The following is a 13,774-nucleotide window of genomic DNA, read 5'->3' on the forward strand; positions in this document are numbered from 1 at the left end:
CCACCGGAGGAGCAGCTCACCTGAGAGACGGAGCCCCGGCTCGCCCGTGTGCAGAGGTAGCGAGCCCAACCCTCCCGTCCTCCCGGGCTGCGTCTCCCCGACGGTGCCCTCCGTGGAAACTTCAGCCTCTTCGGGCTTCTCTTTGCTAGTGCATTATCGAAGGTGTGAAAGTGGCTTTGGGAATCTCACCCCCCTGCGGTCGCTGCGGGGCTTGGAGGAGCGAACTGAAAAGCAACTTTTATTTGACCCTCATGCCGCCCCTCAGATTTTCTCTTCCATCACTCGCCTGCTTCGAGAGGTTTTTCAGTTTAAGAGCTGGCTAGCTCATTCGTGTGTTTGCTGTTTGTAGCCGGGGAAAGAGGAGCTGGGCGAAACACTTAAACACGCACACAAACTCTTCAGCAGCGGATAAGGTGGTGGTTGTAATCTCTACAGTCTCTTTGTGCTTTCCTGCAAAGTTCCTAACGTGCCTATAACTACCGGGATAATTTTTTTTATTTTTTAGAGGGATGGTGGCATTAGTTATGATGTAAGGATATCGGCTGGATGTAATGATATCTGCTAGAGGGGACAGTTTTGAATGTGCAATTGAAGTGTATACGGTTTTTTCCCTCAGTTCTCCCTCCCTCTCTCTCCCTCCCTCTCTCCCCTCCTCCACCCCCCTCTCCCTCTCTCTCTCCCTCTCTCTCTCCCCCTCCCCTTTATATATTCATGCATCAGAGCACTCCTGCACTGGAAACAGTTTATGCTCAACTGGAGATTTTCATGGTAAATTTCTGAAAACTTATTTGTGGAACGTGTTCGCTTTTTCCTTCCATTTTTAAGTACACTTAACAGTTCAGTTGAGCTGTTGAAGGATCTCAAGTTTCTTTTTTGTTAGGTGTCAAAGGTAATGGTGAGCTGGTGGATGCTGTGGGTTACCCTTAGTGTTTTCTGTTTTGCTTTGGTTTTGTTTATGTCTAGGGACACAGTGCATGATCTAGTTGAGCCCTGGGGGAGAAAAGGAAGATTAGCCAAAACAGAGACTTAAAGCTCATAAGGGAGAGTGGAATAGCTAATATTATTAGATACCAGCCTAGAGCTGCAGATGCTGCTGCTGCATTGTGGAGGGAACAGATCATGCTGGGTGGAAAAATCTCTGCTTGGAAGGGAAACACTGTCAAAGTCTGTACATTGTTTATGTGGTATGTGGAATTTTTGTTTTTTTAATGGAGTTTTCTTGAAGGTGTTAGAGTTGGAGAAAGTGGTTGTCTGCGTTATGATACATTGCAGTCTTGGTGTTTTTGTTTTAATATTTCAGACCTGTAATTAGCATGTTGCTAACGCACTTGTTTTCTGACCACTTGATGTTGAACCAGTGTAGGATGTAGTGCAGTGGGATGAGTACATGAGCACCAAGAAATACATCCTGTAATCTGTATGCACTGGGAGGAATATGCTCCTCCACTCCTCCCCCAGGTCAAGCCAGCTGCTGCAGAAACTGACATCCTCCAGCAAATCCTGAATGAATGAATGAAAACAACGTGATCGCCCTAATAATGACCACAACTGAACACACATCTTTGGCTGTATTTTATAGAAAAGGCCACCATTTTCTAACAGATTAATGCCATATGCAACTCTTGCACATTTTCTACAACTGTATGAAATGAGAAATAAGAGAATGAACAGAAAACAGTTACATAAATTTTTTTAGTGATTTTGCTTCAACAGTGCACAAATTGAGTTTTGGGATTTTCTTGTAGGTACTAAGAGGCATAAAATAAGCATTGCAGATTGTGGGTCTTGTGGATGTGAGTAAGAGAAGTTTCAGCAATTGCTGCAACAACGTAATGGTCATCTAGTACCCTTCTCCCCTTTTGTATATAAACACTAACATCTTACAACAGATAATAGTACAACTTGTTTTTCTGCATCCTTCAAAAGGCTTAATTGCTTAGGAATTACATGCTCCATCATCAAGCAGTTTTAATGAAATTTGTGATCTGGCTTAAACTATTCTCTTTGTTGTAGTATGGCACATCCGAGTTTAATGCGATTTTAATGCAATCATGATGAAAACACTTTTCTGAGTCTGGTTGTGCAGCAGAGAGATTTGCAGTGTCAGAGAGCTTGTGTTGGGAATGCAAGGGCTTTCTTTGCTAGAGATGTTTTTCTACTGTTTTAAACACCAGGTGGTTTTGTCAGCTTTTTACATTGAAGTGATTTTTGAATGCGGGCTTCTGTACCCCCAGTTCCGTGATTATATTACTCCTATGTTACTTCTCCATGTCCCGCCTTTTACCCCCGCTACCCAAATTAAAACTGTCCTACTAATCTGTTTCCTTAGCCATTTAAAATCTATGATCTGAACAGTTGATTTAATTTTTAGAATGATTGTCTTCTCACTTTCTTTTGAATGCTGTAAGGTTCTGACTTGAGTGGATTTTAGCCTCCACTGGTCAAGGCTCCTGCCGCTGCCACTGCTGCTGCAGACACTGACATCACTATACTGCATGAATGAAAAACAACAACGTGCTCCATTTCTTCCTCTGCTCTCCACCTCCTCCTTTTTCTGCACACTTCAGTGTATGTGGGGGTGTGTGTGTGTGCACGCAAGAGGGTGTTAAAACTGCGTTTGAAACTACATTTTAAAACATTAAGTAGTTGATGGCTCAAGGGGTAGGTATATAGTATAAAGGCATATTGTTTATGAAAAACCGCAAGTGCTGTGGGCATTTGGACTAAAGGTGACATAACTGAGCATTCAGTATTTCATGCATTTCATCTGGAGTGATGATTATAGGAGAAAATAGGGAAGCTTAAAATTTTTTTATGATTCTTTTACCAAAAAATTATGAAACAACACAATTTCTAAATATTATGTCATTATCTGCGTCTTAAGCATTCTTAATGTGAATATTTGTAGGGCTGAGGCTAGAGTAACAGAGAATTGATATCAGATTGTTTCACAAGGCTGAGGAAAAGCTGAATTCTATAAATAGGAATAGTCAATTTTAATATTATTATACTATTAATTTATACAACCCAGGAAAAAATGGTAATTTCCTTTATTTTTGTAGCATAGTTTTAAATAATTTAAATGGTTACCATAATAGAAATACATAAATTGCCAAACACCTTGCTGTATATATAGAGGACATGGAATTTTACAAATTGAAACTGTTTTGTTTGTGCTCATGGATCATCCTCTTTTTGCTTGTTTTCTTTTTTTCTTTTGTATTTTTAAAACTTCAAGGTTTGTTATTTACATTCGTTTCTGTACTTTTGCCATTAGTAAAATGTCATCCTCCCTCTTGTTTGGTTCTGAAGGGTCTTGCAGTGGTGAATGACAGGCTGCTGAATGAATCCTCAGGCTCCCTGTGATGTGTTTGTAATAGATGTAAAATCATAAAGTATTATGCAAATAGTTATTTTTTTGTAATGGTAATACATAAAGTCTACCTTTGAGATAAATAGAGCAACTCAAATGAGAAAAAGCAGGATGTTAGTGTTAAAATTAATGATCTTTAAGCTAAAATCATTAGTAACAACCAAAGGAAAATATAATAAAGTTGCTTCTTTTTGAAACCTCACAGAGCAGAACCCATGGATTTAAACATAGAACAAATATAGTTTTACTGTCCAAGATAGTAAGTAGGAAATGCAAATCTTTGTGTGTGTGTGTGTGTGTGTGTGTGTGTGTGTTTTGTAAAGATAGAGCATTAGGATGAATTATAAGTTCTAAAAGATGTAATAACAGTCATATTTAGAGTACTCTGGATGGAGAATACAGCTTATTTTTAAGTGTACCAAATCTAATAAAAACATGGAAGAGCTTGTAATTTATATAACTCCTGTTATGAAAAATAGCATGTGTTGGTTCCTGATTTAACATATCAGGTTTATTTAGGCCTAATACGCTACCAGATTGCTAACTCTAGAGTGAAATTTAATTAGACTTTTTCATGAGCATCTTGAGAGCCACATTGTTTTATACATAAAGAAGTTATGATTCTATTCTAAGAGATAATACAAATATAATGTTAACCGCATGTAATATGTTTGCCTGTTAATTCATTTGCTTTCAGTTTTTATCTTTTCCTTAAATGTATCTTTTTAAGTCATTTTTATACTGTTCTCAGTGGAATACAAAACATTTTAATAACTTTTTCTCTTTTGAAAGAGATACTCAGATATTCTCTTTCTATAAAGTTTATTCTCAGGCTGATATTCTTGGAAATTAAGATCCTCCCTTTCCATTTTAAAATTAATTAATTTTCCTAGAGTGCTTATAGAAACTTGTTTCAAAGCTTTCTTCTACTAGAGTGAAAATACATTAACATTTTAGCTTTTTCTAAATAAACAGGTTTCACATACTGACTTTTGGGAAAGGTTTTCATTCTCAGAAAACTATACTAGAGAGCAGCGGTGTTCATTATTTACAGAACTAATTTTTTCCATCAGTTATCTCATGGTGCCTAAAATTTCTAGATCAATGAGTGAATAGCAAAATAGATAAATGAATTTATAGTTATTTAATCAAAATCTGTCTTATATTCAAAGATTATATTCCTCTCAAATAACTGTTATTCTAGCTGTATTGAATATTGAATACCTAGCATGTGTGAATCACCTTAATCAGTTTTTAACTTATGTAAAGTTCTGTGTGTATATATTGAACTGGAAATCATTTTATTAATTACAGTACTTTTTACTGAAGAACTGCATTGTACATTTCTGCAAGGACTTAATGCAAATTAGCATTTGTACTTTGGGGAAATGTTGAAGGATAATGGCATCCTTGTGATTTTTATTTTACTTGTGATAAGTCAGACTACATGTGAATAAGAAAATAAAGGAGTAACTGGGCTCCACAGCAGTGAATAGAATGGAAATAAATGACAGTGTTCAACAAATGGCTAGTCGGAGAGGGTTTTCCTTAGTCTGAAATTTTAAAAAATTCTAGAAGTCTGTTTTATTAAAACATTCACAGGTAGTTAATAATCCGCTAAAGAGTATATTCTAATGACTTAGTTCTTCTTAATTTTAGTTTGGTCTTTTCTCCAGAACTTAACATTTCCAGACACCACCAGGATAGACTTTTTGGCAGCCCCTGTCCTAGTCTGTGTCTGACACTGTTTTTTGTCTTCAGTACATAATTTATTCTTTTATTAAGTGTCTGAGAAGCTAAATCACTGACACTCTTTTTGTGCTACATACTGTTTAATTATTTTAACAAGAGGTTGAATTTATGTAACGTCTGGTCTCTGCCAAAAGTAAGTGGAGGAAAGAGAATACAAGTACTCATATATTGATATAAAAAGCCTAGGGGACTGATGGAAGAGCAGATACTACCTGTGTTTCCCGCTACTCTTCATCTGGACCCTTGAAAGTGACCATAAGTTGACCCATCATGTAGCTATTCTAGAAGAATTTTTGTGCTTATTCTGAAAAACAAATTAGAATGGATTAGCAATAATTCTGAAAAGTCTAAGGATTTTACTTATATTATGAACAAATTGTGGAAAAGTATTTCACTGTAGCATGAACAAACATGGCAGATACCTTTAAGCAGTGTTGTTTATTCCAAGTGAATGTTACTGAGGTACATACCAAGAGGCAAGTTCATGAATACCTCAGTGACTTCACCTATATTATGCTGTGTCTCTAGTTGTAGGTAGGAAGGAAGAAAACATGTATTTGTGTGCTAACTATATACTAAGCAATGTATACTTTGATTCAGCAAGGATTTAGGATGTGGATCTTCTCATTCCAGATCCAGTGTTCATTCCATAAAACTATCCTGTTGCTCCTAACTAAAAAAGACTCTGATGTTGATGATCAGCTGTGATTTCTGAGCTAAAAGAATGACAAAGGAATTGGTTTTCTTTTGTTTCCATGGCACTATTACGCTGTGCTGGGATATGATCTGACATTTTCAGAATGTCTAAAAATGTGAGACCTAGTTTGTTGAATGTAACTAAAATAAAATATAGATGGATTAGCCATTTTTCTCCATTTCTTTCTTGCATAAAGAGAGAGAGGCAGAGAGAATGTGTGTGTGTGTGAGAGAGAGAAATTCTTGTTCCTGAGAGAGACAGACAGAGAGAAATTCTTGATTCTGAAGATAGGAACATGATTGTATCTGGCCTTTCTTACATGTAATCAGAATCTATACTGTCCTCGAATCACTTTATAGTGAATATAAGTGCTTTTCTCCCCTTTTCTCTCTTCATAAATGTTAAAAGTTAATTACATATGGTGCTAAACTGATGAAAGCTTCAGGATTCACTAAACAGAGACTGGTCTCAGGTGATTGTCCCAGCAACTGGCACTAGGTTGATTCAGCCCTCCCAAAAGACAGCAGGCTTCCAAGAGCCTATAATTTGTGGGTTGAACTGTGTACATATATAACTTAATGAAGTTCACCATAGTACACCTTAATGATGGCTCACCAAAAATAATGATGATTTAAAGAAGCTAGTGGGCCAGGCGCAGTGTCTCATGCCTGTAATCCCAGCACTTTGGGAGGCTGTGGTGGGCAGATCACTTGAGGTCAGGAGTTCGAGACCAGCCTGGCCAACATGGTGAAACCCTGTCTCTACTAAAAATACAGAAATTAACTGGGCATGGTGGTGCGCCCCTATAATCCCAGCTACTTGGAAGGCTGAGACATGAACGTCACTTGAACCTGGGAAGTGGAGGTTGCAGTGAGCCAAGATCAGGCCGTTGCACTCCAGCTTGGGCAACAGGAGCGAAACTGTATCTCAAAAAAAAGAAAAGAAAAGAAATGAAACTAGTAACCCATGGTTGTGTGGCAAGGTCAGTGTCCAAAATTGTCTACCAGGTTATTAGAATTGTTAAGAAATCCTGCCGGGCATGGTGGTTCACACCTGTAATCCCAGCACTTTGGGAAGCTGAGGCAGGCAGATGGCTTGAGTTCAGGATTTCAAGACCAACCTGAGCAACATAACAAGAGCTTGCCTCTACACTAAATACAAAAGTTAGCCTGGGCATGGTGGCACACTCCTGTAGTCCAGCTACTCAGGAGGCTGAGACAGGAGGATCACTTGAGCCCAGGAGGCAGAGGTTACAGTGAACTGAAATCACCTCACTGCACTCCAGCCTGAGTACTAGAATGGGGTGCTGTCTCAAAAAAAAAAAAAAAAAAAAAAAAATTAAGAAATCCACCAACCATCTAGATGTGTTTCGTAATGAAAAGGCAAAAACTGCTACAACTTCCTGTGTAGTGTTACTGAAGATCAAATACTTATTAACTACTGACAGTAATAATTCCTTATTTATTCTGTATGGCCATAAAGAAAACTTTTGTGAATAGTTTCATGTAGCTAATTTTAACTTTTACATTACTAAAAAATTAACTTTCTGATGAAACATTTTCTAACATTATTACACACTTGATTGTTAAGCACAGTGAACAAGACATAAAGGAACTAACTCCTTGTGGCTTGATTAGCTTCATTAATAACTATTATTGATAACTTATATACATAAAAATGATTACTATAGATGATAATGAGAATAAGACTGAATGAGTATTGACTGACTAGAGTTGCACTATAACTGATTCTATAAATTTGCTTTTGGGATTATTTGCTGTTTTTCTGATGAAGGTGGAGCAAAGCATGTTTGACTGGACTAGTCCTTGATGGTGTAACCTGGCTGTTTTGTCTAGAACTAATTATCAAATGAAAGACCAGAGCAATTATTTTCCAAATGGTTCCATAGATATGTCTTAGACACATAAATGTATCCTGAGAAATACTAGGTTTGGAGTCAAGAAACTTGAGTTATCTTTTCAGTTTTGACATTTGACTTATGATAAGCCACTAACTCTGCATCTTATCTTCTGTGTCTTTAAAATGAAGGGAATAGGCTTTTTAAGATTTTGGTTGGATAGGGAAAAGATTCTGCTATTGAAAAGAAAAAGTTTATTAGGCTAGATGAGTCTTAAAGTTTTTATTTACTGAGCTTTTATGCCAACTACTAATCTTTGGTAGAATCCAATATAAGGTACTTTTATTAACCTCTTTTCACAGATGAGGAAACGAGGTCCTGGGAAGTTAAGTTATTTGCCCAAGATCAGGCAGCATGCACAGGGCTCTTGTAATGCTCTAAGTCCTGACTTCAAGATAGCTGAAAGTTGTTGTTGGAACCCAGTTAGTTATGGGGCAGGAAAGTATGCACAATGTATTATCCCACTGCTTATACAGTTAAGTCATAGAAAGGCTAAATATAGCTTTGGGGCGGTGAAGGAAGAAGAGAAAGCTAAATGGGACTAGACCCTAGTGTGCATGGAACTTAAAATAGCTGCAAGTATCCCCAGTAAGTATGCCATCATTGGGCCTTCCCTTTGGTCCCTAAAGGACCTATCACTTTGTTTAGACAGAATTTAGCATTTGATTTTTAAAAACTTCCGTTCACTTGGCATTTCAAAATCTGAGTAGAATAAGGTCTCCTTTTTGTATATTCATATTTGGCAGTGTAAACTTTTAAAAATCTGCCCATTTATAATGTAGTATATGGCTACCTTCAGCCCCATCATTATGATTCTCTACATTTATCATCCTTTGATATTTTAGCAATATTCAACATAGTATCTTTTTATACAACACTGTCATGGCAAAGCAAGGCACACTACCTTAAAAAGTTTTGTTTATATCTACTTGGCTGTTTCACTTCTTTACTTCTTTTAGGTTTGTTGATATAATATAGAAAAGAAATTTTAATCTCTATTTTCATAATTTCTTCCAGGGTGTTTTGACATTTTTTTCAGTGTCATTTGTGCTTTCTGTAAGTTCTGCATAGTAGTTAATGTGGAAATGATTTTCTTTTATAAGTAATATTAGAAATTGTATTTGTTGTTAGGAGATTAAAAGTATTATATAGAGTCTTTGTGATGGATAAAGTTTCTCATAACATTTCTTCTGTAATTATATTTACTTTTCTAGTTAAATATATCAGTTATACATTGAATTAGTGAAGTGTAATGCTGGTATCTTAGAAGACAATAAAAACAGGACTCAGTGGCTCAGGGTTACATCAAGTCTAGCCATATGGAAACTTTACTATTCCTCATACAAACTTGTGAAGTGATCTTTCCATGAAGGTACAAAAATACCATAGTAAAATATAGATTGGATTATATATTAGCTCATTATAAACAAAATATATTTATAATATCTTTTGAAGTTCCGTAAGTGCAATTTTATTTCTTCTAAAGTATTCTTGGAGTTACTCTGACACTTTGCCCCTAAAAGAATCAATCAGCTGTCCTCTTTCTGCTTTAAGTCAGATCATTTAAGTATCTAGGACTTAACTAAACTGGTATTGGCAAACATTGCTAAATGCAGTTTCATTAGTATTGCAGAAGTGAGGATTTAGACTGTGCTTAGAAATTAGATTCTTGAAAAAAGCTACAGTGTTCTGCAATATTTTGATCATATAGCTTAAAAAGTATATATTAAAGGTTTATTAATACTTTACATTCCAGAGTGACCTCTTCTTTAAAAGAAGAAAGAAACGCATTCAGGCAATTGCATTTGCTCACTTTTTATCTTTTTGGGTAACAAAAAGTGGGTCAAATTCTTAGCTGATTTTCCTTGTTCAGAAATATACTATTATCCTTGTTCAGAAATATACTATTCTCACTGAGCTTTCGATTTTATATATGAATTGTTTATTTCTAAGTTAGCTTGGGCTTTTTCTGGTGTTCTGTTTTGAAGTTGCCACTGTGTTTATTTGTGGCATTAGATGAAGCTTAAAATATTAATCTTTCTTTCATTAGATGAAGCTTAAAATATTAATCGTTTCATTCTATGGTTTCCATAACATGCTTAGATCTAATGTATCTTGCTGCCTGTACATATTATAATATTATACTATAGTTTGGCCTTGGATGATGTCACTGGCCCTTTCTTTCTCTGCACACATATACATTAGTGCAGAAGTCTGAACTGTATTGTTGGATGTGGCTTCTTGTGTAGTAATGTAGTAATATGTAGTAATAATGTTGTGTAGTAATCTTGGGCAGTGATGCCTTGTGAAGCTGTTGAGATAAGGAGGACTTGACTTTGGCTGAATATCTGCTATTGCTGAGCTAGAATGGGAAGTGACAAACTTTTCATGTGTTGTGTCACCATTTACCTGAAACCTTGGTTGTTGAATGCACAGTGACCCATTTTTCTTTCTTTTCTTCTTTCTTTTTCTTTCTGTCTGTCTTTCTGGCAGTGTCTCTCTGTGTTGCCCAGGCTGGAGCACAGTGGCACGATCTTGGCTCACTGCAACCTCTGCCTCCTGGGTTGAAGTGATTCTTCTGCCTCAGCCTCCCAAATAGCTGGAACCACAGGAATGTGCTACCACACCTGGCTAATTTTTTTGTATTTTTAGTAGAGATGGGCTTTCGAACTCCTGGCCTCAAGTGATCCGCCTGCCTTGGCCTCTCAAAATGCTGGGATTACAAGTGTGAGCCACTGGGTCTGGCCCTATTTTTCTTTCTTATAATCAGACTTTACCTATTTTCAGTTTCTATCGACTTTTTGTTTTTGCCTTAAAGAAGTATTAGCAACCTCCCCAGGGTTTATAGCCGAGGAGGAGTGGGTGCCATGGTGGTTCTACTGGAGACTACTTTGAGCAATGTGTTGTTGATTTGTACACTGAGCAGCAGCCTTGCAACTGTGAACTTTTTGAGAGCAGGTACCACGGTTTAAGGACATTTGTGATGGCAGTGCCAAGCATCTAGAAGGTACTCGCCTGCTTTAATTTCTTGAGATTGTACAAAATAAAATATTACAATTATTGCCTTATTCACAGTGTACAAAGGGATTTTATCATACAAACTGTTGATCCTATAGGGACTGGTCATGGAGGAGAGTCTATTTTTGGCCAATTGTATGGTGATCAAGCGAGCTTTTTTGAGACAGAAAACGTCCCAAGAGTTAAACACAAGAAGAAAGGCACAATGTCCTTGGTGAATAATGGCAGTGATCAACAGGGATCTCAGTTTCTTATCACTACAGGAGAAAATCTAGATTACCTTGATGTTACCATACAGTATTTGGTGAGGTGACAGAAGGCATTGACATAATTAAGAAAATTAATGAGACCTTTGTTGACAAGGACTTTGTACCATATCAGGATATCAGGATAAATTATACAGTGATTTTAGGTGATCCGTTTTGATGGCGCTCCTCATTTATTAATGCCTGATCTATCACCAGAACCTACAAGGGAACAATTAAAGAGTGGTAGAATTGATGCAGATGAAGAAATTGATCATTTCAAAGGAAGGTCAGCTGAAGAAGTAGAAGAAATAAAGGCAGAAAAAGAAGCTAAAACTCAGGCTTTACTTTTAGAATGGTAGGAGACCTACCTGATGCAGATATTAAACCTCCAGAAAAATCTGCTGTGTTTGTAAATTGAATCCAGTGAGTACAGATGAGGATCTGGATATAATACTCTCTAGATTTGGGCCAATAAGAAGTTGTGAAGTTATCTGGGACTGGAAGACAGGAGAAACCCTCTGTTATGCTTTTCTTTTTCTTTCTTTCTGTCTTGTCTTTTTCTTTTCTTTTCTTTTTTCTTTCTTTTGAGATGGAGTCTCACTCTGTTGCCTAAGCTGGAGTGCAGTGGCGTGATCTTGGCTCACTGCAGCCTCTACCTCCTGGGTTCAAGTGATTCTCCCCACCTGGCCTCCCAAGTAGCTGGGACTACAGGCGTGCACCGCCACACCGGGCTAATTTTTGTATTTTTAGTAGCGACAGGGTTTTGCCATGTTGGCCAGGCTGGTCTTGAACTCCTGACCTCAAGTGATTCACCTGCCTCGGCCTCCCAAAGTGCTGGGATTACAGATGTATGCTTTTATTGAATTTGAGAAGGAAGAAGACTGTGAGAAAGCGTTCTTAAAAATGGACAGAAGAAAACATGGATTTTAGCCAGTCTGCTACAAAGGTTAAATGGAAGGAAAAGGTGGGAAGTACAACAAGAGTGATTTAAAGGAGTATAAAAAGGAACAGAATAAACCATCTAATTTGGTTCTGAAAGATAAAGCCCAAACAGGAGGCAAAATATGCTGTTGTATTAGATGAGCAGGCAGAAGACTCAAAGTCAAGTCACTCACTTACAAGTAAAAAACACAAGAAGAAAACCCATCACTGTTCTGAAGAAAAAGAAGATGAAGACTGCATACCTATCAAAAATACTAATCCAGATAATTATAGAGAAAGTTTGGAGTTTGGTCACTATGAAGAAGAAGAAAGCTGTTGGGAGAAATGAAAGAGTAAAAAGAGAGACTGAACTCAGAACCAAAGTCGTAGCTGATCTCGAGAGAGGAATGGCCATTATAGTAATAGTCACAAATCCAAATACCAGACATCTTTACGAAAGAGAAAGGAGTAAAAAGGGACTGAGGCAGAAGTCCAAAGAAATCCAAAGATAAAGAAAAATCTAAATACAGATGAAAGATGAAGAGGCAGAATTGAGTGGCTAACATATTCACCCTTGTCTAACTTAGAGTGCCAGGAAAGCAGATGTTCAGATTTTGTGTCAAAGCTTGTCATTTTTTTCATACTGGGATTATCGCCCTTTAAATTATTAATACTGATTATATAGGGCACTGGAAGAACTCAGCATTTTCTTTGTATACTTTTTTACAATAATTTTATTGTTATACATAAATGGTAGTCTTCATTTTTTGAAGTCTTTCACATTTTTACTGTTTTTTTAAAAAAAATGAAGTATTATGTACTGCCAAAATACATAAACATGTACTTATAAGGCAAAGGGATAACAAATATGAATATCTGTGTACTCATCAGCCAGCTTAAGATCTAGAATATTGCTTACACTTTAGACGTCCCATAAGAACCCTGTCCCTCTCAAGTAATTATTTGGAAATTTGTGTTGGTCATTTGCTTTGTACATAGGTATCTCTAAATGAAATGTTAATTTTGTATGTTTCTCAGTTTTGTATAGATGGCATAATGTTTACTTTTGTGGCTTTCATTTTTATTGCTGTATAGTATTACATGAATGCTTCTGTTGATGGACATTTGAGTTTTATTTATTTTTGTTTTTGCTGTTGAAACAATGCTGCTGTGAACATTGTCTATGTAGGAGTTACAGTGCTTGATCATGTGCTATGAGTATCTTCATTTGTATAAAATAATATCAAATTATAAAAAATATTAGACTTACAGCCTTTAATTACTGTTCAGTTATGTTAGCTAATCTTTAGGACACTTGCCCTGTTGTACTTTGTATTAAACGTGTGGTCAAAAAATAATGTGTTTATGCAGATATTCCTGTTCAATGAAATACATGTTGTAGTTAACTTCTTGGTAAAGCAAACAATGTTAAATGAATAATATTTTGTGACTTTTCTTTTTTATGGGCATATGGAACACTGAAGAAAATCTGATGGCCTCTGACTATAATGATGTAAGAAACCATATAAAATTGTATGTAGGAATTTTAGGAAATAAGGAGATTTAGGAAAAGTAATGAAATTAATTATAATTAATACTTGTTAATCTTAAAATATTCTTTTTTGTTAATTTTTAAAATACTTTATTGCTATAAAATGCTAACAATCGTTTAAACCTTCAGTGAATTGTAATTTTTTTATTATACTTTATGTTCTAGGGTACATGTGCACAACGTGCAGGTTTGTTACATATGTGTACATGTGCCATGTTGGTGTGCTGCACCCATTAACTCATCATTTACATTAGGTATATCTCCTAATGCTATCCCTCCCCACTCCCCCCACCCC

At 36.5% G+C, this 13,774-nt stretch overlaps 1 protein-coding gene and 1 pseudogene across 2 annotated transcripts in view; both read left to right on the forward strand.

The window, feature by feature from the left end:
* Nucleotide 1: 1 nt before the first annotated feature.
* The window catches only part of GLCCI1 (glucocorticoid induced 1), a gene marked incomplete at its 5' end in the record, with an annotated part of 146,710 nt that continues 132,937 nt past the window's right edge, over nucleotides 2–13,774 (forward strand). The window contains one exon of the mRNA XM_011974738.1: nucleotides 2–56. Coding sequence (XP_011830128.1) covers nucleotides 2–56 — 55 coding nt within the window. The remainder of the gene's footprint in view (nucleotides 57–13,774) is intronic.
* Nucleotides 10,608–12,461, forward strand: LOC105535590 (annotated as a pseudogene). The gene is made up of 3 exons (XR_001005459.1): nucleotides 10,608–10,653; nucleotides 10,731–11,531; nucleotides 11,853–12,461. The product of XR_001005459.1 is annotated as a peptidyl-prolyl cis-trans isomerase-like 4 (transcript).

Source organism: Mandrillus leucophaeus, unplaced genomic scaffold (assembly GCF_000951045.1).
Source record: "Mandrillus leucophaeus isolate KB7577 unplaced genomic scaffold, Mleu.le_1.0 Scaffold148, whole genome shotgun sequence".
Taxonomy (NCBI): Eukaryota; Metazoa; Chordata; class Mammalia; order Primates; family Cercopithecidae; genus Mandrillus; species Mandrillus leucophaeus.